The sequence below is a fragment of the Candoia aspera genome, chromosome 1 (assembly GCF_035149785.1).
Source record: "Candoia aspera isolate rCanAsp1 chromosome 1, rCanAsp1.hap2, whole genome shotgun sequence".
In the NCBI taxonomy this organism is placed as follows: domain Eukaryota; kingdom Metazoa; phylum Chordata; class Lepidosauria; order Squamata; family Boidae; genus Candoia; species Candoia aspera.
The window spans coordinates 70,167,997-70,193,306 of record NC_086153.1 but is presented as its reverse complement, the minus strand read 5'-3'; the positions used below and the strand labels follow the sequence as shown (position 1 = coordinate 70,193,306).

The following is a 25,310-nucleotide window of genomic DNA, read 5'->3' as shown; positions in this document are numbered from 1 at the left end:
GACGCGCGCTTCTGTTGGAGGGAGCTGCTGTGAAAGCTTGTGCCAAGCTCTGTATCTATGTTCATTTCAATGGAATGTGTTTGGGTTATGTGCTCTGCTCAAGGACTTTTCCCGCGGACCATCAGAAGCCGTTAGGAGCACCTGGGATTGTGAGCCTGGGAAGATTCTACGGGGGGAGGGATCTCGTTTGTACCGAGGGTTTTTAGTTTGCATTTGGCGCGCTTTTTCCATTCTCAGCTTTCTTTGTGATCCTGCATACTATTCTTTAATAAATCAGATATCTTTGTGATCCTGCTTATGAGTCTGATGGTGTTTTAGAATAGGCAATCCTTACAATGCCTGGATAGGAACAAAACAGGATGGGATGGTGATGAAGCCAAGAATGAAGAAAATAAGCCCTGAATAGTAGGCTTCCACTCTTCTACTATTCCATAGTATTTGTGAACCTTTTGAATACAATTTTCATTGTGGCCTTGGGCCCTTTAAAAATACCTCTGGAATCACTGCAAAGGTGGAATAGTTGAGGGATATTTGTGCTTTAATCATGAGAAGTAGCCCACTAATTTCATATATCACTATCTGTATGCTGACTTCTAACATTTAAGTATATTCATCCATCATTTAGATTTTTTTCTAGTTAGCCTCAAGAAACAATAGAAACCTGAGTCTAACATGGGCACCAGACCCTCAAAACCCAGATGTCTGCTTTTTCCCCACATTTACCCCAACAATACTATCACAGGCCCCAACAGTTAGAGGTACTTTTATTTGCTTTTCCTTTAAGTCATCATGACTCGAAACAAGGGCAAAGTAATATCAGAACAAGTTAGCTTCTCAGGATGCTCAACTACAGATCTCAAGGTATCATTTTAGAACAACAAAACTACACCAACACTATAGTGCAAGAGACTGTGGAACCCACATACTGTATTCTGAGATAATATACAGCTATCTCAGAATACAAAATTGACCAACCCAATGGGTTTTTAACTCCTTACAATTACAGATTGATGAGGTATTGTAATCTGCCTCTCATGTAACCTGCTACTGCATAACTACCCTTGCTTCATCTGAATTTAAATCCTACATCAGTTTAACCTCTCCATGCATCTGATGATGTGAGCTACAGCTCACAAAAGCTTATGCCTTTTAATAAAGCAGGTTTGTTTGAACAGGTGCCAAACCTCCTCCTGATTTTTGGCCTAATAGCAAGCTATTTAACCTGGATTATTTAGCAAGCTGCTGGTCATCTACAACTTTGGATGACCCACATTTTTGTATTATTAGAGAATTTAACTTTATTTTTAAGAACCTTTTTCCCCAAGAAAATCACCTTCCTCATTGTCCTTACCTGCAGCTGATTCTATTTCTAAAATGTATATTTTAATGTTGGCCCTCCATCTTTCCTGTGTTACTTTTTGCCCCTTAACAGGAGGCAGCATATGACTGGCTTCATTCTGACTGAAATTCATCAGATACATTTATTTATTTATCAAATTTGTCACCATCCATCTCCTCCGAACGAGTATAGCCACTATAATAAATTTTAAACCTCATATAGTCCAACTTCCTTTACCAGTAAGTGGCAAAAAATACCACAGGAACATATACAGTAAAACCACCCCCCATCCTTGTGGGGTGGGTGGGTGACAGGATTCATGGAACCTGTAGCTTGATTTCGTGACATGTGTCAACTTGTCTGTCTAGTCTGAGAGCTTAAAATAAGGAAGGCATACTGTTATTCCTCACCTCCATCTTTCCCTACATGTAAAGTCAGTTATACATTTAACGCATGTACATTTGTAGAGTGCCCTAGAGAAGTGCTCTATATTTTTAATATGCAAATGGCAGAGTTTAAATTTAACCTCCTGTAATGTTTTCACATCTTGTGATATGTGGAACATTTCTTAAAAACAATGGTCTTTGGAATAATGGCTGTTAAAATATTGTAATGCCAAAAACCCAGGCCAAAACTGTATGCAAAGGAAAGTTTGAAAATGGAAAGGGAATTATTATTATTAATAATAATAATCAAAAATTAGATAAAAAACATTGTTTCAGAAACAGCTACTAAAATCAACAGCCTTTTCGTACTGCTGTGTAATTAGGACTATGAAAAACATAAAAAGAGATGTTCTGCTATGCACCAGAGAGCAAAGCACCTCTCTCAATCATGAAAGCAGCCACATCTTTTGCAAGGCTCACAGAGTTGAACCATGGGTAGTTTCCTAAGCCATCAAGCCAGCCTAAAAAAAGATGCAGCTGTTTTAATAAATCATGGAGAAACGTTCCATTTGTGCTCTTGCATGTTGTAAAACATCTCTTTCAAAGGCTTTGCACAGCCCTAATGAAAATATTTCAGATGAGGGACAAATCACTTCAGCACTAGAAAGAGGAGCCATTTTCTTTCTGCATCTAAAAAAAAAGGCTGAAAATAGAGTGGCCATGTTTGCTAAGGTGAGGAAACCAATCATCCAACTCATGTGAAGGACACCAGTCAGGGGACCCTACCACTAAAAGAACAGCTCTAGATAGTAGAAGATAAATTGGTAGCAATCTTATGTTGGCATTTTTAGGACTTCTTCAAAGTAAAGTAAAGAGAGCCAGTTTGGTCTAGTGGTTAAGGCACCGGGCTAGAAACCAGGAGACTGAGAGTTCTAGTCCTGCCTTGGGCATGAAAGCTGGCTGGGTGACCTTAAGCCAGTCACTCTCTCTCAGCCCAACTCACCTCACAGGGTTGTTGTTTTGGGGAAAATAGGAGGAGGAAGGAGTATTAGGTATATTCGCCGCCTTGAGTTATCAATTAATTAATTAAATAAATAAATAAAGGTGGGATAGAAAATAAATAAAAATAAATAAATAAAGTAAGAAGTAAGGTAGGACAGTGAAATAATGGTTAGAAATGCTGCAATCATAGTCATTCTCTGCAGCATTTCCATTCAAAACCAGAATGACTGGCTCAAGGAATTTATCCAGGCTCATGTAACACTATTATGAATTTAGAGTTGTGCTCCGCAGTTTAATACAGTGTGAGGAGAGCAAGGGCCTTGAACTGGCTTATGCCGGCTGGGCTGCAGGAAGCCACAAGTGGAGGATCATAGCTTCCTCGCTCTTATCACAGAGCATTGATTAAGTAGACTAGAACCAGGGTCCTAGTGTCTTCTGCTTGTTACGTAAGGTGTGCAGAGCCACTTTCCTGACAGAAACCCCAGTGCAGTTGGCATTTTTTAATGAAGTAATCTTAGTGTGGGAAATGATCAGTCATGTGTGTCTTTTTAACAGAACAGAATTTTTAAGAAAAAAACCCCGTCACCCCTCTTCTGCCATAGGAATCAACTCTGTTGGCTGTGCCTTTGTGCCATGAAATATACAGCCATGTTCCACTTCAGAAAAAATTTACACGACAGCATAATCCCCGTCTTCTTACCTAAGCAAGGTTTTGGGGATAGGCACTAATTCTCCAATATATCATTATTAAATTTCCTTTTAAATATTTGAAACTAAGGCATCTGTTTCTCTTGCCATACTGTGGCATATGCCTCAAGGCAACGGAACTAAAAATCAAAGCTACCAAATGTGGAAAGTAAAGTTAAGGAAGTTTTAAGGACATAAGTAAGACAAGACAACCTATATCTGAACTACATAAATCTTTTATATCTGCTAAATTGGAACTTAATTCCCTTTACACACTTGACACTTGATATAGAATATTCACTTAATTGCATAAATCAATGCTATTACAGTAGGAGAAATAGGGACAGACCTGGTAAATTATTGGCCTCTAGAATGAAAGACTAAATAAGTATTAGTATTTCGATTATTAAGAACACTGAGGACAAAGTATATAATGACTCTGATTTTAAAAATCATCATTTTTTGTATACATGACTTTGAATAGATGAGCTAATAGGGGCATTAGCAGTTACACTTTGGCATAATTCCAGTTTGAAAATTGCAGGTAATTTATTTTTAATGCACTGGCTAATAGGGATATTATTACTACAAATTAGTTAATTGTTATCATGTTTTAAACCATTTGAATTATTGCAAGAGGAACTTGGATTGTCTAAAACTGCAGAATGACAATATATTCAATTAAAACATGTTTTGATCTCACGATTTGTCTAGATGCATTAGCAGCATCTAAAATTCTAAATTACAAATAGCACTGAAATGTGTTTTGGATTATTCCGATCTACAGTATTTTTTAATAATCAGTTAAAGAATATTGTTACACTGAACATTAGTCCTTTGCAAGAACATTGGAACAGGAAGCTGGAATACCTCTACTAACTCTAACTCTAATTAAACAATGGTTGAAGGTTTTAAAGAATATTAAATATGATTTTGTAGGTTTTAAGATGGGTTAAACTCAATGAAGTATTTTTTGTGATCGCAAAGCCATCCTTAATGCTGGCCAGGCCAGGCCACCTCCCATCCCAATCAACATTTTAAAAAATGATAATGATGGTTTAAATTTTAAACAAAATTAAAAAGGAAGGCAGCATGCTACAAAGCAAAGCACTGGCTTCCAGGATCATCTTTATTTCCCGGAATATCTTTAAGGGACCTAGGAAGTGTCCCTTTTCTGTGGCAACCCCTGACTTATGGGTCACCCTTCCCCCTGAGGTCCAGCAGGCCCTCACCCTTTTAACCTTCCAAAAAGCACTTAAGACCTGGGTTTTCCCCCAAGTGCTGGGATAGGGTAAGGTTGGTGGGATGAACTTGTTATGGGCTGCATCAGGAAGCTGGTTGTGGTGCAAGGTTTTTCTGGTTTTGGTTTTATTGTTTTTTGTTTATATTGTTTTTATCCTTTGGTTGTGAGCTGCCCAGAGTTTGGTTGAAGATGGACAGCTATAAAAATGTTTTAAATAAAATAAATAAGCCCTGGGAGCACCCAACATTGCTTCTCTTTGTCCCAGAAAGAAGATCCTACGTTTGTAGACAGGAGGTAGTAGGAAGAGGCAGCAGTTCTTAAAAATCAGTGATGATCCAGCCCTGCTCCAAAATAGCTTTGTCCAAGGGGCTCTTAGGAGCTTGCAAGCACTTTAGCAGAAGGGATTATTTCTCTGAGCACATCTGCCTAAAACCTTGCAGCGTCCTCACAAGGCCTGTTACTTGGCCTTATTACATCCTTCACAAAAGCCATGAATGCTAAGGTCACCCACCTCCAATTGTTGCTAAGGAAATCCTTCAGAATGGCATGTAGTCTCCAAAAGTTAAGCTTGATTTGAGAGTCTTTATTTTATATAAAATCAAATTTGCATTAGTAATAGTAGCGGGGGAGAGGTAGAGTAATTGCCTGGCCACAAGAGATTCCAGTTTCCAAATTAAAAGCGTTACCTGTGATACATCGAAGTGGAGTATTGCAGTTTTAAAATAATATCTTTTTGAAAAGGTTTCCTAGCTCTGAAACTTTCAGTCTTTGCTCCAATTCTGTCACAAGCTGGCATAAGAACATTTAGCATTAGCCTATAATTAGAAGTATAAGATTAATTGAATGATATTTTTAAAATGATTAATACCACAATCTGTACAGTTGATGTCCCAGGTGGTGCTACTGGTAACTAATATTAGAGGTTTTTAGGTCTTCATTCACCTGTACCATCAGATGTATTAGTACACGTGTGCAAGGTAAATGCAAGGTTACCAGCTAGAATATTGGAAACTGAATATACAAGTGCAGTTAAAGGAAGTACTGCATGCATTAACAAGTGCCAGCTATCTATGCCATCTCAAGAAAACTGAATAATACCTCTATAGTTAAACACCGATGCTAATATCCAATACGGACATATTCTACTATTTTTATGTAGATTTTGCAACTCACTTGCAGAGGGTCCTTAGAGGAGTTTTCTTAAGACATATGCTCCAAAAAACACCTTTTCATGTTTACCCATTTTTCTGCATTTGTGACATATTGTGGCCTAGATTAAATAAATGTTGAGGATAAATATCAATATTTGGAAAGGTGGACTTGTATAAGAGAAGCCTATATTCCCAACATTGCTCAGTTATGAAGCTTGGATAAGAGAGCCAACAGGTTCTCTGCTATGCATGTCAATATGCCTATCTGGGGAGGGAATGAGGGACACTCCCCAGAGAGAGAGAGAGCGAGCAACATGGAATGCCCATTTGGAACCTATAATATGCTGACAGAGAAATAGGCTTTTGTTTGAAAATTTTACTCTGGGTGGAAAAATGTCAGAAAGTATCATGAAGAAAATGTCATACAGTCAGGAAAACAGCTTCAGATTCTGAATGGTTGAAATTCAGGCTCGTTGTTTTTGTTTGTTTAAAATATTTTCTGGAGTGGGTGATTCATCAATTTATTGTGGAAACAAAAATTGAAGACAAATCCTATTGGAACTATTGGTGCACTGTGAATGCACAATTATGCAACAAGGATTCAAGTTAATTCTAGTTACCAAGTTAATTCTAGGAACCTAACTTTCCAACTCTTAATTTCCTATGGAAACTAGTAACAAGTGCTAAGGAACATTACTGCACACGAGCAGAAACTCATGTACACAATCACCTTTAACTCACTTAGCCTACAACAATCAAATACATCTCATATTTCTTCAATTATCTTTTAATTTAGCAATTTTTGGCAGAATAAAAGGGGTGATGCATCAAACACAGCCACGTACTTCTGCTGAAGGTGGAGCATAAGATTTTAAGGCCTAAAAAAGAAAACTTGAGAAAGTTTCTGACTTGGGCTAACTTCTCTCCTAGAAGAATACAAGAAATCTTCTAATCCTTCTCACCATGCAAAAAAGAGCAGCATCTCTTTAAATTAAATGAAATAAATGCAAGTGATATGAATAACAAGAACTGTATGTGGCTGCTAACACATTCACACCATACCGTGGAACTTTAACAGTGTAAAGATGAGATCTCTCAGTTCTGTGCCCTAAAAAGCAGCAAGCTGTGAAGTACTCTGACCCCTGACATTAAAAGCACCCTTGCTGCTTATCTGGTAGGTGCTCCTGCAAAGGATTTCAAAACACACATCTCCGTAGCCAAAAGAGGCAGGAGAACTGATGGTGCCAGACACTGTGCAGTGTGTGTTTGTGTGTGTGTGTGAGTGAGAGAGAGAGAGAGAGAGAGAGAGTTTTTACAAAGTCATTTGCAATCATTCTTCTCTCAATAGCCCTAACAAATTTTACAGACAAACTATTTTGGCAAGGCCAAAATTTTGTCTGTACTGCTAGGACTTAAACCTAGCTCTCTAGCCTCAAAAACAGCTAGACCATTATTGGCTCTGTATCCACGAGAGAGCTGGAATCATAGGAATATTACCATGCTAAATGACTGAGGGGGTACTACTGCTTAATATGACCACTTGGATCCAAAGTCCTCTATACCCAAAGTCTGCTGCAAAGAGAGGAAGAGATTCCACAACATGCTATCAGATTGGTGACACAGTCTAATTCAGCTCTGTTTTCTTCCATTTCTCATCCTGTCCCCCCCCCCCCGTACTCTGCATATTTTCTGCATTAGGGGAAAAAAAAACCAAGGGCAACATTAAACTGAAGAATGACAACAAATGTACATTATGCACATTATTCAAAATCCCAACAGAAACAACAGTCTTTATCACTTGTTTAAAGCTGTGTAAGTCAATCCCACCTCCTCTGCAACAGTCAGAGGGCTGCTACCAAAAATGCCCCATTTTGAATTCCCAACAATCTAGTCTCATTATAGGTTTCCAGTGAGGATTTTAAATTATGGGAGAATTCAAAACCAATGCTTTGATTTGCACCAAAAATGAACTGTAAGCTTGAAACTGTGTCTGCAGAAGTCTAGTTACTGCGTTTTATATGAGGTGTAGTTTCTGAATGTTTTCAAGGGCAGCCCCATGTCCTACATTATTCTAAATAAGAGGTGATTAAGGTATGAATCATTGTAGCCAGATCTTTCTTTCCCCCCAAAGAGTGCAGCTGGCAAACTGGGTGAAGCTGTGCAAAGGCGTTCTCAGCCGTTCTTGCGATCTGAGTCCCTGCAGACAGTTCAAAATCCAAAAGCACAGGCAAATTGAGAACCTGACCTTTCAGAGGTACCACTGCCCTACCTTGAATGGGTTGGATTTTTAGATTGTTTACTGATCAGCAGAATTTCCTCCATGCCAGCGGTGAACTTCACTTTCTGCCTCATGTCTAGTACCTCACTGCATTGAAGGCACAGTTTAAAACTCCGCCTTAGGCTCCTTAGCATCATTTTATAAGCTACAGTGATTGGTGTTATTTAGCCTATTGTTATGATACAACTCCTGATCTCTGAGTAACATTCCTCAGTGTCTTCATTCACACCCTAAAAAATCAGAGAGTACAATATAAAGACCTAAGAAACCCCACAGGATGAAAGGAACAAGCAAGAGTCTTACTGCATCACCTTCTGGAGAAACTGAAAAATAGTGCCCACGTCTACTGTATCAATAAGAAATCTCAAAAAGTTTCTAATCATGGATTATATGAATTGCTGCTGAAGATGCCAGTAAAACCCTGCAGAGTTCCCAGCACATATGGTCTGTGAAATAACTATGGTTCTTTTTACTCCAAGGATGGGTTGGAATTCAAATTGAAGGGTTCTGTATGATCATATTCAAAGAAAGATTGGGATCCAGAGTGACTCAATATAAGACAATAGAGTAAGAGAAATTAAAATGGAAATGAGCAATGGCAAAAAGAAGATGGAAACAATATTTTCAACTTTTTGCTAAAGATCTCTAGGAATGGGCCCAGGAGAATGGATAGAGGAATATTCTAGAATTCAAAATATTGCTTATAACATTCTAGTTTTAATTTATAGGCATATATTAGATATAACTGTAGTTTCTTTTCTAAAATGTGTGTTTACTTCTTCCATCAGCAGAAATCTTTGATGAATGGACTGGAAACTCTTTCTTTTCCCAGAATGGAATCTTTGGGTCCCACATGACATTTTTATCTGTAAGGTTTTTTTTCAAACTTAGAAAGCTTTTAGATTTCATAGCTTTGCAATATTAATAGGTTTTACAAGTTAGCTACACTGTTGCTGCTGTTCTTTTATATAGAGTTTTTTTCCTCTTGTCTCTATTTTAATCATGGCATGATAAAAAGAAATCCCAATTAATCATTTGGATGATTAATATAATATGCATCAGTGATTGTATCTTTACTCTAACCCAGCCTCACTAGTGGATGGGATGGGATAGAAGCATGATGAAGGCTATCAGATCTGGCCAATTATTGATCACCCGGATTTCTGCAGCCAAGATCTGGTAGCCCTATATTATGGCTATATCAACAGGACCTTGAGAACTAATATGAACTAATATGAAGAGAACTCTTTTCTCCTCATATTAGGGAAGATATGCTAGTAAGATTTTCTCTGATCCTTCAGCTATCAACCTGAAAAGAAAGTTGGGCAGGGTATAGTATACCATTGAGAGAAGAGCTGTATGTTTCAATCTGCTCATAAACTCTGTCCTTTTATATGGGATTGTCTAGAGAAAAGAGAGATGAAAAGCTAATTTAATCATGACACAATTCATGAGTGGGGAGCATTTTTGAAGCCTGAAGCTTTCATTATATGCAAGCTCTTATGGACCACATTCCAGGAACTGGAAGATCTGGAGGCAAAAATGGTATGCTTCTTAATCTGGAGTCATCCCAAATTCTGGAATCTTCAAACTCTCTGAAACAATATTCCATGGCATGACTAAAGAACCATAAAGAACAAAGTTAAAAGGTTTGCAAAAACACAAAGTGGAAAGTCTTTAATAAATAAAAATGGTGCATTTACCTGGATCTTCTATCGACAAATTCTTTGTTAACCACTGAACAATGTCTGAACCTAGGAAGAAAATTATAATATAATTAAAATGTACTTGCTGTAAATTAGCCACATTTCAGTGTCATTTTAAAAGCAAAGCAAAAGTTGGCTTTCCCAATAGATCCTATTTTATTAATATATAATACACATGGATAGTAATAGCAGTTTAATAATAATCCCTTATTGAATTTGCTAGCTGCTGCCCTGAAATACATAATCTCCTGTGGATTGAATGGTTTATCACTATGACATAAGGAAAGGCCCAGCCAGTCTTCTGAGCATCCCCACAGTGCTGGGGACACTTCAGAGTTGATTTTGGAGGGGGCGGGTTGCTTCAGAGAGCAGAAGGGAAAGTCCACTCATGCAATTTTGGATTTCCCAATAGGATTGTACTGTGTTCCGCAAAAAAATCAAGCGCATTGTCTCTTTCCATAGTCAAACTCATACAATAAAATTTGGAAGCACGGTTAAAAACTAAAGAACAGCAAACCTTACATATTGTTAAACCCCTTATAGACAGAGCAGTTCAAACAAGCAAACAAAAGGAGCCAACCATACCTTGCTCAGGAAGAATCAATAATCACCAAGCTCCTAAGAAAAAGCCCTGCTATCCAACAATCTAACTTTTCTAGTGATGAAAATGTCTCTGATCCTGATGATTAATTCTCGGCAGGAGTCTGCGGAAATGGACAGTCTCTCATTTACCCCATTCCTAAACCATTTCAGGATTTTGAATCCAGATCATATGTTTTACCTCATCTTACTGGATTGGAGACTGCAATTCATGTCTCCTCTACTGTAGCCTGTATTATACAATTGTGGAAAAGATGTCTAAGTCACTATAACAAGTAGACACCTCTGAGTTGTGCTCAGCTCTTCGTGATTTACACTGGCACATCCATTCAGTTTTCTTGGCATGATTTGGAAGTGGTTTGCCCCTGCTGTCTTCTGAGATGTTTTTTGACTTCCCATTCTAACTTACAGCACTGATCTTCCAAGATGGCCTCCCATATTACCAAAGCCTGACCATGCTTAGTATGAAAGATCAGCCAAGGCTGGACAGAAGCAGTGTCCTAACAGTCAGGAACCACGCTGAGATGAGGAGTAGGTCTCTAGTGTTTATTACTGCTACATTAAACAGAATCCTAACAAACTGAAGAAGCGTGGGAAAAACCCAGACATATAAACCCCAAAAGTTAAGGCGGGTCTGTTCTGTGTCTCTTTGAATGGCTGCTTAATTCCTCAGTACTACGCATGCGTTTTCCCCCCTGGATAGGGGCCCCCTCCTGCTCGCCATCAGTACTCATGACAAGCAGCCACCTAAAATGCCCCCTTGTTAGATTAGAAAATTTGAGTGTGAAGAATAATAATACTGCTCAGAGTCCCTCTTGCGGAGGAGATGGGCAGCAGCAAAAATTTGAGAAATTAATAAATAAATAAAATAATTGATCCAGTGAAGGTGTAATTCTATCATATAACTCTGTTTGGATTAATATTACCAAATTTAGAGAGGAAAAAACGTTCCTTTCACTGAACTGAGACTTTTAACTCCAAGAGGCACTAGTGAAATACATTCCAAAGATTTCCACTCAGGAAATGGGATGATTGTTTAATTGGAATTCAGAGATTACTTTGCAGACATACCAGCTATGGACAAGTAAGAACTTTATACAACCATGATGAGAAAGGGATCTAAGGAAGCACAGAGACAACCTGTCAGCCTTGCGATGTAGTCCAGACAAGAAGCACACCTATAACTTTATTGTAAGGTTACATTAACAGAATCTTGCAAGTCTGAAAGTACATCTCTCCCCCCTCACTTTTACAGCCCAAGAAACTACGGAAGGGTCCCTTCTGAGACATTAGCCATGCCCCATTCCTTCTGCAGGCTCAGCTGCCTCTTATCTGACCGTTGGCTAGTCTGTGGCTCTTCCTCCTTTCTCCCACATACCATTACACTACCCTAGACATCCTTTACACTGGAAAGCTCTCGTCCAATACAAAAAGTGATTTTAATACCTTATCCTCACTGGTTTTAAGGACTTGGCACCGTATAATTCCATGACCGGCAATACAGTATAACATCACAGAATCTGGTCCTTTTAAAACAAGATATTATCTACCTTAACTGTATAATTTTGGATCCTGAGTTTCCAGAGTCCTTTAAAATCCTCTCAGTATCTGGCATTTTGTTTCACATTCCAACTTAGCTACTGAATCCTACTTATGAATCTTCCTGTCATGTATTATCCTTGCCCATCAAGCTTACATGTCCACTGCATTTGGATTAGAGCAGCATTTCACAGATGTCATGAAATATTCTAGTCTGTTTTTCTCATGTATCTGAGATTTTGTCTATGTATTAGCAAACCACATAACCGGGGGCTGAAAAAACTCATAATCAAAATATGCAATGCAAACTTGACTAAAATATTCTCCCCAAATTTTCAAGCCTTCTTTCAATTACATAGTCTAATTAAATCCTTGCTTTTGTAACAATGTTATAAAAAAGGAGTATAAAGCAAGAATATTAAATATTATTACTAAATTGCCACAAAACTGTCTACCCATTTCACTGAAGATAATCTTCCCTTCAAGGCACATACATGAAAGTTATGATTTATTTTTACAACTACAATTTCTGTGGGTATTGACTTAGTGTATTATTTTTCACAAGATGAACTTCACAGTGAGGAAGCAGAGCATGTCTCCTCTACCCCAATTCAATTAAAGTAGTGTGCTGGCACACCTCAACATTTGTCCCTACATACCTAAGGATCTATGGCAAATTGAGTAGTTTCGGTGCTTGCTTTCCATCTTCCCACTAGTATCTGATAAGAAAGGATACTTGAACTGAACTTATCTTGCTGTTATCTAAAACTCTCCTTCAATACTTATTTTGAAAAGGCATCAAATTGATTACTGCTGTGGGAGAAAAACCATTTTTTATGAAGTGGTGCAATGTTTCTGCAGCCTTAACAAAAGATTTTTTTAAATTCAGTATACTTTTTTTTTTAGTAATTCTTTGTTTTTGGCTAGATCTAAAGTGTTAAGACACTTCAATTAGTCCAGAGTGTTTGCATGTTTATTTTTAGAATATGTGCAATAATTTCTTTCTTCCCCAGAGGCGGTCCAACTCTTGTGTGCTAACTGAGTGCAAATTTTCACAGCTAAGTTGCAAAGAACTCAGCAAAGGAGAGGTGGGGGTAGCCTGGGAACCACAAAAACAAGCTAAGTTGCAGAGGCTATTCTATTAGCCTTCATTAATGGTGTCAAAACAGTGCCATGTTTTCACATTTTCTTCTGTCTTCCCAAGTTGTATCCCACACATAAACTAAACTAATCTCTTTCTCTAAAAAGCATCAGTAACACTCTGTAATTTGCACATCAGTAACCTCTTCCATAACACACTAACAGCTGCTTGTGACTGTTAATGTTCCCAAAACAGGGAGTTTTAATCATTCAAGGATAACTTAACAAGTGGCATTTGCACGGACAGCTTAAATCTTAGTGCCAGAGCAAATTCCAACTGACACTGTATAAAAACCAACCATCACAAATAAAGATGCTTCAGTGAAGACAAGCTATAAGAATCAAATATTCAAGCATAATTTTCACTCTATCCCAGAGTATCTAATAACTGGGATAGAGAATATCTGGGATAATTTCCTCATGACCCCCTAAGTCACTGAAGGTTGATATCTATCAGGCCAAAAAATTGTTCACCTAGCCCATTCTGATGAGCAGCAGTTCTAAAATTCCAGAAATTTACATATTAAAAGGCTGTGTTCTATTACCGAGTTATGGTTTCCATATTACTAAACAACTTTAATTCTCCCTTACAGTTATGTTTTTATATATCTTCATTTATGTTTCTCTTTTGGCACTTGCACTGCATCCCAGATATGTTTCATAGCAACCAAAGGGCCATTTCTCTCTCACTACAGAGTCACCAATGTCAACAGCACACAGGTTCTGGATGCCTTACAGCTGTGGCAGGGCCATCAAGGATTACATTTACTACCTGACCTTGCATAAAAGGTTGCAGCATCTTTGGCAATACAAGCAATTTTTTATTGGAATGGAAGAATAGTTTTATAACTATTGCTATTTTCCTGATTCTTAAATTTCAGGAAAGGTGATGAGTGTAACAGAGGCTGAAAATTTTAAATATAGAGCAAATCTGGTTAATTAGCCAAGTTTCTTGTATATAAAGTGTGTACAAGCTATCTATTTTAACTACACAATATGGGAAGCAGGCAATTCCTTGATAACATAAACCACTCTGATTTTAGAAAGCAGGTCTCAAAAATATGGCAGCTTTTATGGCAACATTTATGACATATTGTAGTTCCAACATAACAACATCTTAACTATGTGTCAAGTCTTGTACAGCTCTTTTGAACCATATATTCATAGAGTAAAGCAAAAGCAAAAGAGAAAAGCTGTTGTTACTACTAAGCAACATAGAAAACCATCCCATTAGTTTATCTACTTCAGAACTGTCCTCACTGACCACCAGTGCTTCTCCAGGATTTCAGGCAAGGATTTCTTGGCGCCCTACTTAGAGATGGGCTATAAGGACCACAGGAACACTTAGGATTTCTCTGCTGGCAAAAATATATATTCAGCCTTCAGGATAACTTGCCTATGAATGGTTCTAGAACCTTCTCTGTTCCTGGATCCTATCCACTGTACTGTTACAACAATGTCTAGTAACAGTAACAAATAGCAATATAAAGGTTCCAGTGTATCTTGGTCAAAGGTCAATGCATAGGACATTGTGATGTTCAAAAAATATACTAGTTATTGTATATAAACTTAAAAATGTGCGATTTATTTTAATAATGTTCATGGTATACAGAGTGGTGTTTTTGTTGTTGCTGCTGAGAATTCAAATTATTCTATGCAATGTTTACAATAGCTCTTATGGTAGGTTCGGATTGCGGTCCAACACTGCAAGAAAGAACCGTCTCCTAGCAGAAAGGTGGTCCATTTAATGCCACCTACTGAGTTTAGGAAACAGAAGTGGTTTGAGAAAAGAACATTATTGTAGTCTGCATGTTACACAGTCCACATCTACAGAAAGATACGTGGTTTTCCGGCACATACACAAAGACAGATACCCACAGCCCCTCCTCCTGCTGAAGACAGAAAAATTTGATCCTTTTAAAAAAGACAACTATATGAACATGATGGTCCCTTTTAATTCCATGATTCTGTAAAGTTATTATATCTTGTGATTATCAGTAATATTTGGAATTCTCTCCCTAGTATCTCTTCTGGTAGAGGGCATCCATTTGTAGATATACCCACTTGTGGCCTATCTGGATCATTCTATTTTCTTCTGGATTATGCTTTTTTAAACCAAGTTGCTAGTGCTGCTTATCATGAATGGGCAGCTCTGTCATTTATCTTACAGCATTCAATTTTGTTTATCTCCTGTGTGACTGGTTCATCTCACACAGGGAAGGAGGTAGGGATGAATCCCCTAGTTGCCGTGGGTCTATGGTACACAGCCAGAAGACTAAACTACTCTTGCATTTTGTGGTTTAATTACCAGAAAGACAACAAGGGCCCTATCTCTAGAGCAGTGTTTTTCAACCTCAGCAACTTTAAGACGTGTGGACTCCAACTCCCAGAATTCCCCAGCCAGCATGGGAGTTGGAGTCCACATGTCTTAAAGTCACTGAGGTTGAGAAATGCTGCCTAGAGGTGGACACCAAATTCTATTGAACAAGCTCAGCCATCCGCTAAGAATACTAAGAAGCCAAAGCTGCATAATATTCTTCAACAATTTGTCAATGAACTTCATGATGGTGTGGCTGTTTTTAGAAAGGGGCCAGGAAGTAGATATCTCCAACTTTCACAAGATGCTGAATGCTTTAACGGGTTTCTAGATTTCTCTGATGAAGAATCTATCAGTCCTGAAATGTATTGAGGAATATTTATTTAAAAGCACTGAAATTGGATCTTTGGATCAGTTGTTTTTGTTTTCTGCAACTGATGATATACTTGCCTCCTCAGCCCTGCCTCAGAATGAGACAAGACTGACAAGGTTTCCAACAAGGCATGCCATTGAGTTCAGTGGGTCTAAATTGCATTGAAAATAGGATGAATATAGAGCAACACATACATTAAGGAGTACAACTTTGCAGGATGGCTAGGTTCACACAGCATGATAAATTGTGGTTTGTTTACTCATGTTCTACATAAGGCAAAACTGGCTAGATTTACAGATCATGTTAAGTTCTAACAAGCCATAACAGCCCGGTTTACTTTATTTTATTTCCAGTATTTTTATACTGTAATGTTTTACTTTTTTTTTAAAAAAAAAGTGAATCAGTTTACAACAGGCAATATGACAACCGTAAGAAACTGGCACTGAAGATGTTGCCTAGTCTGGCAATGAAACGTCTACAAGAAAACAACAAGGGTCAGAGAGCACCAAGGACTCCACAGTTCAACCCTGAGTTACAAGTATTCGCTTCGATTGGAACCATAAGAAAACACAAAAACAAGAAAATTGTTGAAATAATAAACACTTAAACCAAGAACTAATTAATAAAGAAAAACAATTTTGACTAGTTCATTTTTAGGCAGCTTTAACTTGTTTCTAATTTTCTAATCCCTGGCTGAGACTTGGCTTCTTAAAATAATGCCTACAAATCAATAAAGCTTTTTACACTTTTTCTGTTTGTTGCTTTGGAAAACTAGTATATTTTCCATGTCCCATCCCCCTTTTAAAATGCATTGACCTCTTTTTATTCAGAACCAGAGATTTCTTGGCTCGGTACTTAACACTGCATTTTAGCACCAGCAATATATAATGTCACCCAGCCATCACTGGGGCAACGTATCAGGAATTAAGATTTATGTTGCCGTAATGATGGCTGAGTGGTGCCATAAATCCCTAGTGCAGAAATGCTACACTATGGCCATTTCCATATTAGTAATTTATAGCATCTTATAGGATCATTGATAGGACTGCCAACTCTGGATTGCTAAAGTCCAGGTTACCACCAGATGACAGCACTTTGATACAGAGGGCCCTTTGCTGCTATTTAGTGGTCAACTGAATTATTGCATCCAAGACTGGATAGCCTTAATGACCCAGCCATTGCTGCAGTGATGAACCATTGATGAAGACAGAGTTTATATAGCCATAATAATGACTGGGTGACCCTCTAAGATGCGGTAACAGACTAATAAGGAAATGGCCCAACCATCAACACACATCCAATCTGGAAACATATAAGGACAAAAATTACTGGAGTTGGCTATATTACTGCATGATGTCATTCTTTTCCTTTTCTTTAATTTAGCATTTCCACAAGCAGACTGCCATTTTTTATAATAAGACTCTCCACAGCTTCTGGTATTCTGAGATAAATGCCTTTCCAGGGTAACTATACTTTTATTGTTAACATATGTTATCTCCACTAGCATATGCTTTCTCTCCACCCAGCCCGTCTCAGCCCTTCGGTTTTGTCCATTTCTCTGAATTGCATTTTGATTATTTGTTGTTAAAGAAAACATTGCATATGATTATATTGAGTAGAAAGGAGGACCAGAACAAGAAACATTCAGCCTTTTTGTGTTTACTTTTGTGTTTAGGTGTATGAAATAAAGTGAAGTGAAATATTTGGGAGATACTGATGTGTTACCTCACATATGTTGTTGGAACTAGCATTGCATGTGCACTTTCATGCATGGTATATCCATGCAGACTGTATTTACATACTATACAACATCATATTTAGTTTTCCCTTAATGTGTCGTGTGAAACCAGCTACTGTAGTGATCATGGTTTATGACTTAGCATAATGTGTGAACCCAGACAAGTTTTGTTTACTCAACAGCTGCTCAATAAGCAAACTGTGGTTTCATGCACCATGTAAACCAAGTTGACCCCCCCACCATACATACATACATAAACCCTTGAGAGGCTGAAATCTAGCCCTCCTATTTCAGCAGACAGGTGCAGCCACCAGACTGCTACTAATGCTTAAGTCAGATTTCTTGTGTTTGCTTTTTTTGTCCCATCCCCCATTTTCATCTGTTGAGTCACTCCAAAAGAGCAACAACTTTTCTGCAGCTTGTTTTTTTTTTAAATAAAACTACACAAACCTGGGATTTGGAGCTGCTTCTTGATCTTCTGAGCTCCAGGTCCCAGTTTTGTGTTTGTTTACTCTGAAGTAAGAGTGAGAAGTGGCTCCATATCTCAGCCCATCCTTGTATTCTTACTTAAAAGCCTCTGCAGTTATCTAAAACTCACTGAAATTAATGACTCCCTGTGGATTAGCAAAAGTCTCTGAAGTGCTGCTCATATTTTGCTGAGCATTTGGAAATAACTCCGAGGTCAGGGAAAGGCCAAAGCACTGGGAACTATTGCACAATGTGGAAGGGAAACGAGGGCAAATACATTGTCTTATTCTTCACTGGTTTAGAGAGCCTGCCTCTGCAAAGTTGCCAAATGCAGAAATCTATAACCACATTTAAACAAACAGTGTTGAATCTAAGCACTTTTCAAACCTTCAAATTTAGCCAGGGGCTTCCACCAGGAGGTGGGGTCAAAAAAGCCAAGGTGGCTGCAGGTGGCTGGACGACACAAATAAAAAAATGATTGCACAGTCACAGCCACCATCTTGATTTTTTTGAACCCCATCCCCTGCATGGAGACCCCTTGAAGTCAGCCTAGGGAAGTCAGGCAAAAGAGCACTCTGTTCACATTACATGCTTCCTCATTGATTGTTTTTCAGATATTTTTGTAGAATTTCCCTGCAATTGCCTCAAAACAGTTTACAAAATGAAAATTATTAAAGTGCAGCAAGAGAAGCCCAATAGATTAAAAAGAATGTATGTAAATAGATGTCTTTAAATTGGCCTGGAAAGGAGAGTGGAATTTTAAGAACCCTTCCTCCATAACATTAATCAGGGGAATGGCTGGGTGAAGACTTGAGCCTTCAATCAGCACCTAAAGGTGTGATAGTAGATATCTCACTAATGTGGGGTAGAGGAGTCTTCTAAGGAGAAAAGAGTACTGGGAAAGCCCAGTGCATGCAATGTAACACTTTGTAGGACCCATCGTACAGTAGGACCTGCTTTGATGATCTCAGTGACTGTTCTTGATTACAACAATGGAAGCAACCCCAAAGATTGCCCATTGTTCAAAGTTTCATGTGCCCAAAGTAAACCTTCAACTAGGCTTGGTAATTAAGTCTGCCACCAGGCTTAGTAACTAAGTCTGCCAGTCTAATGCAAGACATATAGCCACCGTTTACTCAAGTAACTCAATTTTCTAGGCTCACACAACACATTGGGTCATAAAATAATCAAAAGTCTGGGACTGTGCAATGCTTTAGACTAATTTGTGGATCAGTGTGTCATACAAGCACCACCTTTGAAAATCAGGCATGGACATGCCAGGAGTCTTCTTAGAATGGATGAAAATGGATCCCTTGAGCATTGGGCAGAGTTATCCAAAACTAAGCAGCAAAGTTCCAAGGTTGCTCAAAAGCACAAAATAATTCTCTTTTGACCCTAGTGAAGCCAAAAAACAAACAAGAACTTAAGAACAGAGGGAAATATTCACACAAATTATATCCTGATAGCTTCTCTTAGTTACATAAAATCTTGTGGTAAGGAAAGAACAGATTTATGAAATGTACAGTTGAAGCACATACAACTATCCAATCACACATAAAGAAATGCTCAAACACAATTACAAAATTTTCATTTAAGAAAGTATTATGCAAATTACCTTACCACATGGAAAGGTTGTTAGAATAAATACATAATGGAAAGCAACTGGAATACTCTCTAGGATCTATAACTAAGATCTATCTAATCAATTATTTTTAATTCTGTTGGTAAGAAAGAAAATCTTATACTGTACACTCAGAATAGGAACAACTAACCACTGGACACTATGGAAGGGTCACACATTGGCCTAAGGCACAATATCTGGGGCTTGGTTTTGTTTATTCAGTCATGGGTAAGGAAATAATGGCTTAACATGATGTGTAAATCAGTTCAGTAACAGTATTCACTTATCACAGTAAGCCAAGCTTTATTTAACAGTGATTTTTTAAAAAATAAAATACATTGAGTTACAGTATGGTCACAGAATATGCTGAGCCATAAACCTTACTTTACAAACCATAATTATATGCTTCACACAACACACTAAAGCACAAGTAAGCAAAGCACATTATCCTTTAGCATACTATGTAAATCAAGTCAGTAGGTGTTGTTGAATAAATATTGCTGAGTAAATATTCACTGGAAGATTTCTTTGTTTCTATTCTAATTACTAAAATTCATTCTCCCATTTTGCTAATACATCTTTTGCTTATTTTTGTTCCATCTCATGAAAATCATTGACGTTGTTACCCTGTTAATTCTTATCAGTAGCAAGAAAAAACAGCCTAGCTGACTCAAATCTTTTGTTATGTCACCACTTTCCTATTTTTAACAAATTCTTACACAGCTATTTGATTTTCATTAGTTGAGATAAAGCTGACAAAACAGCTGCCTCTCCTTTTCATACATGCATATGCGCATACACCCCTCTACCTTTCAGGAGCACATCAGGAGAGAAAATGAAACGATCTTGACTCTAAATGGTTTTAAACGTAATTTCCCATTAAACAGAAGGCATGGCTATCTACCAGTCCCTGAACTAGCAGACAAGTATACTGTTATAAAATGTGCTGCCTGTATTGCTGATCCCTATTTGGCCACAATAATGAAGCTATTGATAGGTGTTGTCCTTACTTTTTTAATACAGGACAAATTAAGGAAAGTGATTGGTGGATTCCCCCATCTTTGTTTCCTCTCCCATTAAGCACTGTCTACTGGTAGGAAAGCAAACAATGATCACTCTTCCTAGCATCAGGTAAGGTGGGGTCAAGAGCAGGTGAGTGCTTGAAACAGAGTGTTTGTCTACCTGTCCAATTGTTCAACCAAGAGGTTGCAGATACAACAGTACTCAGTGCCTATGATATATTAGTTGGGCTATTTCTGAGCAGAGGACTAGCCCTTTTCTGAAGGAGCACTAAACCCAAAATAGCCCTGCTGACAGTTTGCAGGGCCAAAGGAGGTGTGAAGGATGAAATGGGAGGGAGGCACCAACAGTGATCAAGTTGCATCCTTGACTAATGCTGGAAAGGAATGGTAAGGCTGGCAGCAAGTCTAGTTCTGTCCTTGTAGCTGGCAGCATCCAGAAGTAGCCTGTGGATAGCCAAGGAGCCAGAAGGTACTAGGTAAAATGCCACTCTCTCAAAGTAATAAAAACATAAAGCCCTTGTTTGTAGAAGCAGCAGCAAAGCTGTCATGCACTCAATTGTGACAGCATCCATGACTCTCAGCTGGCAGAGCCCAGCTGTCATTCCTGGTTTAACTGTGTGCTGCATAAGGCAAATTCTCTCTTGAGGCACTCTTTCAAAAGAGCACTAAACCCATGTTTATAAGATGCTCACATCAAACCTGGCAAGCATTTTGGAAAGCACTAGTCAGGAGTGAGAAGATGCCTCTGTGGAAGCCAAGTGTCCAGTCTCTCCTGCAGCCAAAGCCAAAATGGCCAGAGTACCTAGCAACTGTTGAGGAGGGTCAAGTTCATAATAATCTAGTGACCAGTAGGAGCTGGCGTAGTGGCAACACGGAAGACCATTGTTATTTCAAGGAGTTTAAGTGACATATTTTGATTTTCTCCTTCACACAAAGAAGCTTAGAGTTTATTTTGAGTTATACTAATGTTTAGCTGGCTTGTTTTTTATTTCTGTTTGGAGTGGAGGGGGAAATAAGAGAAAACCTCAAGACTGTTTTTGTTAAGCACTAGCTTAGTGGTAGGCAGCGGTATTGCAACCGAAACTCTCCCCACAACCCGAGTTCGATCCCAGCGGAAGCTGGATTCTTGGGTAGCCGGCTCAGATCGACTCAGCCTTCCATCCTTCCGAGGTCAGTAAAATGAGTACCCAGCTTACTGGGGAAGGTGACAATTGGGGAAGGCAATGGCAAACCACCCCCCTCTATAGTCTGCCAAGAAAATGAGGTGAAAGCTGCATCCCCCCAAGACATGACTCAGTGCTTGCACAGGGGACCTCACCTTTCACAGCTTATCTGTACAGCTTCCCTGGCTCTTGGAAACAGGTGTGCCAGACCCTGGGAACTATCACATCAAGGTCAGATCCTGCAACCATGGAAACAGGGTCATGAGGTTTTAGGGCCAGCCTTCGATAAAACTCTTAGGATTGTCTTCTGAGTTTGGGAGCTTCTGCACAGACCTGAGCACTGGGTGCCATGAATATTGAGCCACCCTGAGGTATCTCCACTGTCCTTGTTAGCTCCTGGCAGCCTATGGAGATGGGGTTTCAACTTGCTTGGTATGCAATGATTTTCCTTTCTTTATGCTATGCTTTTTATGCTTCTGTTTAATCTGCCTAAACCGTGTTTCTGTTTAAATCTGTTTGCTTAAGTTTATAATAAAGCTTAAACTCTCTTTATCCACTGGTGTGCTTATTGCTTCTGGATCTAAAAGAACCCATTGTCTGAGCACCTGATCACCTCTTGGACACCTGGCAGAACAGCTGGAGATGTCTAATCCCAGACTGTATCAGCAACTGCATAACTGCATAACCATGCAATTGCATAATCATGCATTCTAGTTCGTATCATTCAGAAAAATTGTATCAGGGGAAAGGGAAAACCCTATTATAAAACTGAAACAGCTAAAGATGAATATAAGTCAGCTGTGGGCTTGCTTCAGCTGTAGGCTTGGGATGAGACAAGAACATGAGGTTATGGCCTCAGAAAACAATAACCTGGGCATGTTTATGCCACAGTTAGGAAGATGTGAGGATGGCCCCCTAAATCTGGTCAGTTTTAGCAGACTCTTTGATTATGTAATGTAGAGCTCTCAAGAAATGACTCAGGAAAGAAAGTTCAGTGCTTGATTCTCCATATATCAGTGCTGAATTAGATTGAATGAAAAAGTGTGAATCAAATCACAACTGAGATAATGTTGTTGAATTCTTCAATGTTTACTAATGTAAATGGTCACTTGGCTTTTCTTAATCATTACATGGAATTGTTCTTTTTGCATTTAAGTATAATTTGGCCATATCTACTCTCTATATTCATACCCACACACACACACACACACACACACACTGTACCCATAATGGAAAAGAAAATATTTCTTTGAGACAAGATTGACTCCAGGTGACTCCATGGAGACCACTATGCAATTCTTTTGGCAACAGCATGGAAGAGGTTTTCCAGTACCCTATCTTCTGCACCATAAAGATATAAATTTGTATCTTTTCTGTTAAGGAAAAAAAAGAGACAATCTTTCCTCTCAGCACATGGAGATATTTAAAATATTTAGATCTATATAATGCTTACAGTCCAAAATCTAGAGCTCCTTTTTGCATTTCGTATTCCGATTGAGCTGACATTCCTTTCTAAATTACATTAAGCAGTTCTGATTAGCCCAATCACTGATCAAGATTGACTTAAAATTACTTTAAGTCACTATTACTTAAAAATGAATAATCACTCTAAAGCAGTAAGAACAGACAGTTTTCCTGTTGGTTATTACAAGATACTGCAGTATACCTTAATTCTTTATTTTAAAGCTTTTTTCTACTGATACATTATACAGTAAGGAGAAACAGTCTTAGAGCCATGGCATATGTCTCAGTAAGCGCTTATACCCAAACCTGGAGAAGCTCCAGGCTCATCTTTCCAAATTGCATGATTACAGGAGGACATGACATTGACTCTACTATCCTCTTCCACAAAATTAACTTATATGGAGATAATTACATATCTTCTGCCCATTATGACTGTATGCCAGGTTGTTACAGGATGGATTAAATCAGGCAGGTGTTAAACCTAATTCATCCCTGCAATACCACTCTGCTTCTTTATTGGCTTTTAATAATCATAAAAAATTTGATAATTTGGCATGGTCTGATTTATTCCATGTTATGTATAAAACATAAAATAGAAGGCTTCATTGCATTCCTGGAATGCCTTCCTACAACTCCCTGGCTATCCTCCAGATCAGTGGAATCAGTTCAATCCTTATTGGCTTGGTAAAGGGGAGTAGATTGTGTTACCTGCTGCAGCATTGCTCTTTGCCACAACAACTAAACCTTTAGCAGAAGCACACCTGGACATATCTGCAGATGGGGAGAGGCTGAGTGTTTGTCAACTGGAACACAAATTGGATTCGTTCATGATGGTATATTATTATTCTTCTCACCAAGACAAGATTTAGTTCAGTTTTATATACCTATTTCTTTTCATAGAGGATCAGGACTTGTATTATTAAAGATAATTTGTTTGTTTGTTAGCTACACCATGAGCATGCTCAATAGGTTTGAGGGCTAATGACCTAGAATTAGATTCTGGAGATCAAATACCTTCTTCCAGGAGAGCTACAGTATACTAAATGTTATCTGGAACAGGGTTTCTCAACTAGGGTTCCATCACTAGGGTTCCTTGGGAGATCACGATTTATTTAAAAAATTATTTCAAATTTGGGCAACTTCTCATTAAAGAGGTAAGTTTCCTTTATTTTTCATTTAAGAACACAGTTCATGCATATATACAGGCCTGCACATGAAACAAATATAATAATTTTGTAACTTCTGGCCTATATTTGACCCTGAATGTGCAGGGGTTTCCCGAGGCCTGAAAAATATTTCCAGGGTTCCTCCAGGGACAAAAGGTTGAGAAAGGCTGAGCTAGAAGATATAATACTTCACTAGAAAAGAAATAGATTGAAATGTACTGGCAGAAGCTGAGTTTGCCACTGCTGGGGTATGTAGCTTTAATTAAAATGACATTACATTTTTTTTTCTGTTTGTTTGTTTGCTCATTACCAATGTTTCCATCAAATACCAACTTGAGTCTTCACATTTATTCTAAAAATAGACTAATCAGAGGAATTTTCTCAACATCCTGGCTCAGAGAAATATTTTTTAAATATTTTATTACACATAAAAACCAATGTAAAGTACGTTTATAGAGCAGTACTCTACGTGTCTTCAAAGAACTATATGAAAATGGGTCAAGGGAGTTTTGCCATCCCAAATCAGTGCTATATCTCTTATCTAACTATATTTGTAACATAGATATTGACCTTTGCTGCCCATCATGGTTTTGATCAATTGAGGTTTTCACATAAAGCTTTTTAATCAGATAAAGAGGGTTAAACTAGATTACCATCTAATCATACCCATCTCACGTGTAGCATTCCAGCTAACCATAAGGGCATACCAGTCAGTTTTGACCAGTTTGTCAGAAGTCCAACCAAAGCTCACTTTTACCCCAAGTATGCTCAAGCTATTCTATGCAGAGCTAAATTTCTACCTTCCAAGCCAACATGTGTTGCCTGCACCCCACCTATTAGCATGCAATGTACTGATACACCCTCCGGACAAACTCTAATTCTATCTTGTTAAATGCATATGAAATAA

At 38.3% G+C, this 25,310-nt stretch overlaps 1 protein-coding gene across 1 annotated transcript in view; it reads right to left on the bottom strand.

The window, feature by feature from the left end:
• RGS7 (regulator of G protein signaling 7) overlaps positions 1–25,310 on the bottom strand; it is a 184,353-nt gene that overhangs the window by 54,985 nt on the left and 104,058 nt on the right. Inside the window, exon 4 of the mRNA XM_063306346.1 lies at positions 9,790–9,840. Within this exon, the coding sequence (XP_063162416.1) occupies positions 9,790–9,840 (51 nt within the window). The remainder of the gene's footprint in view (positions 1–9,789; positions 9,841–25,310) is intronic.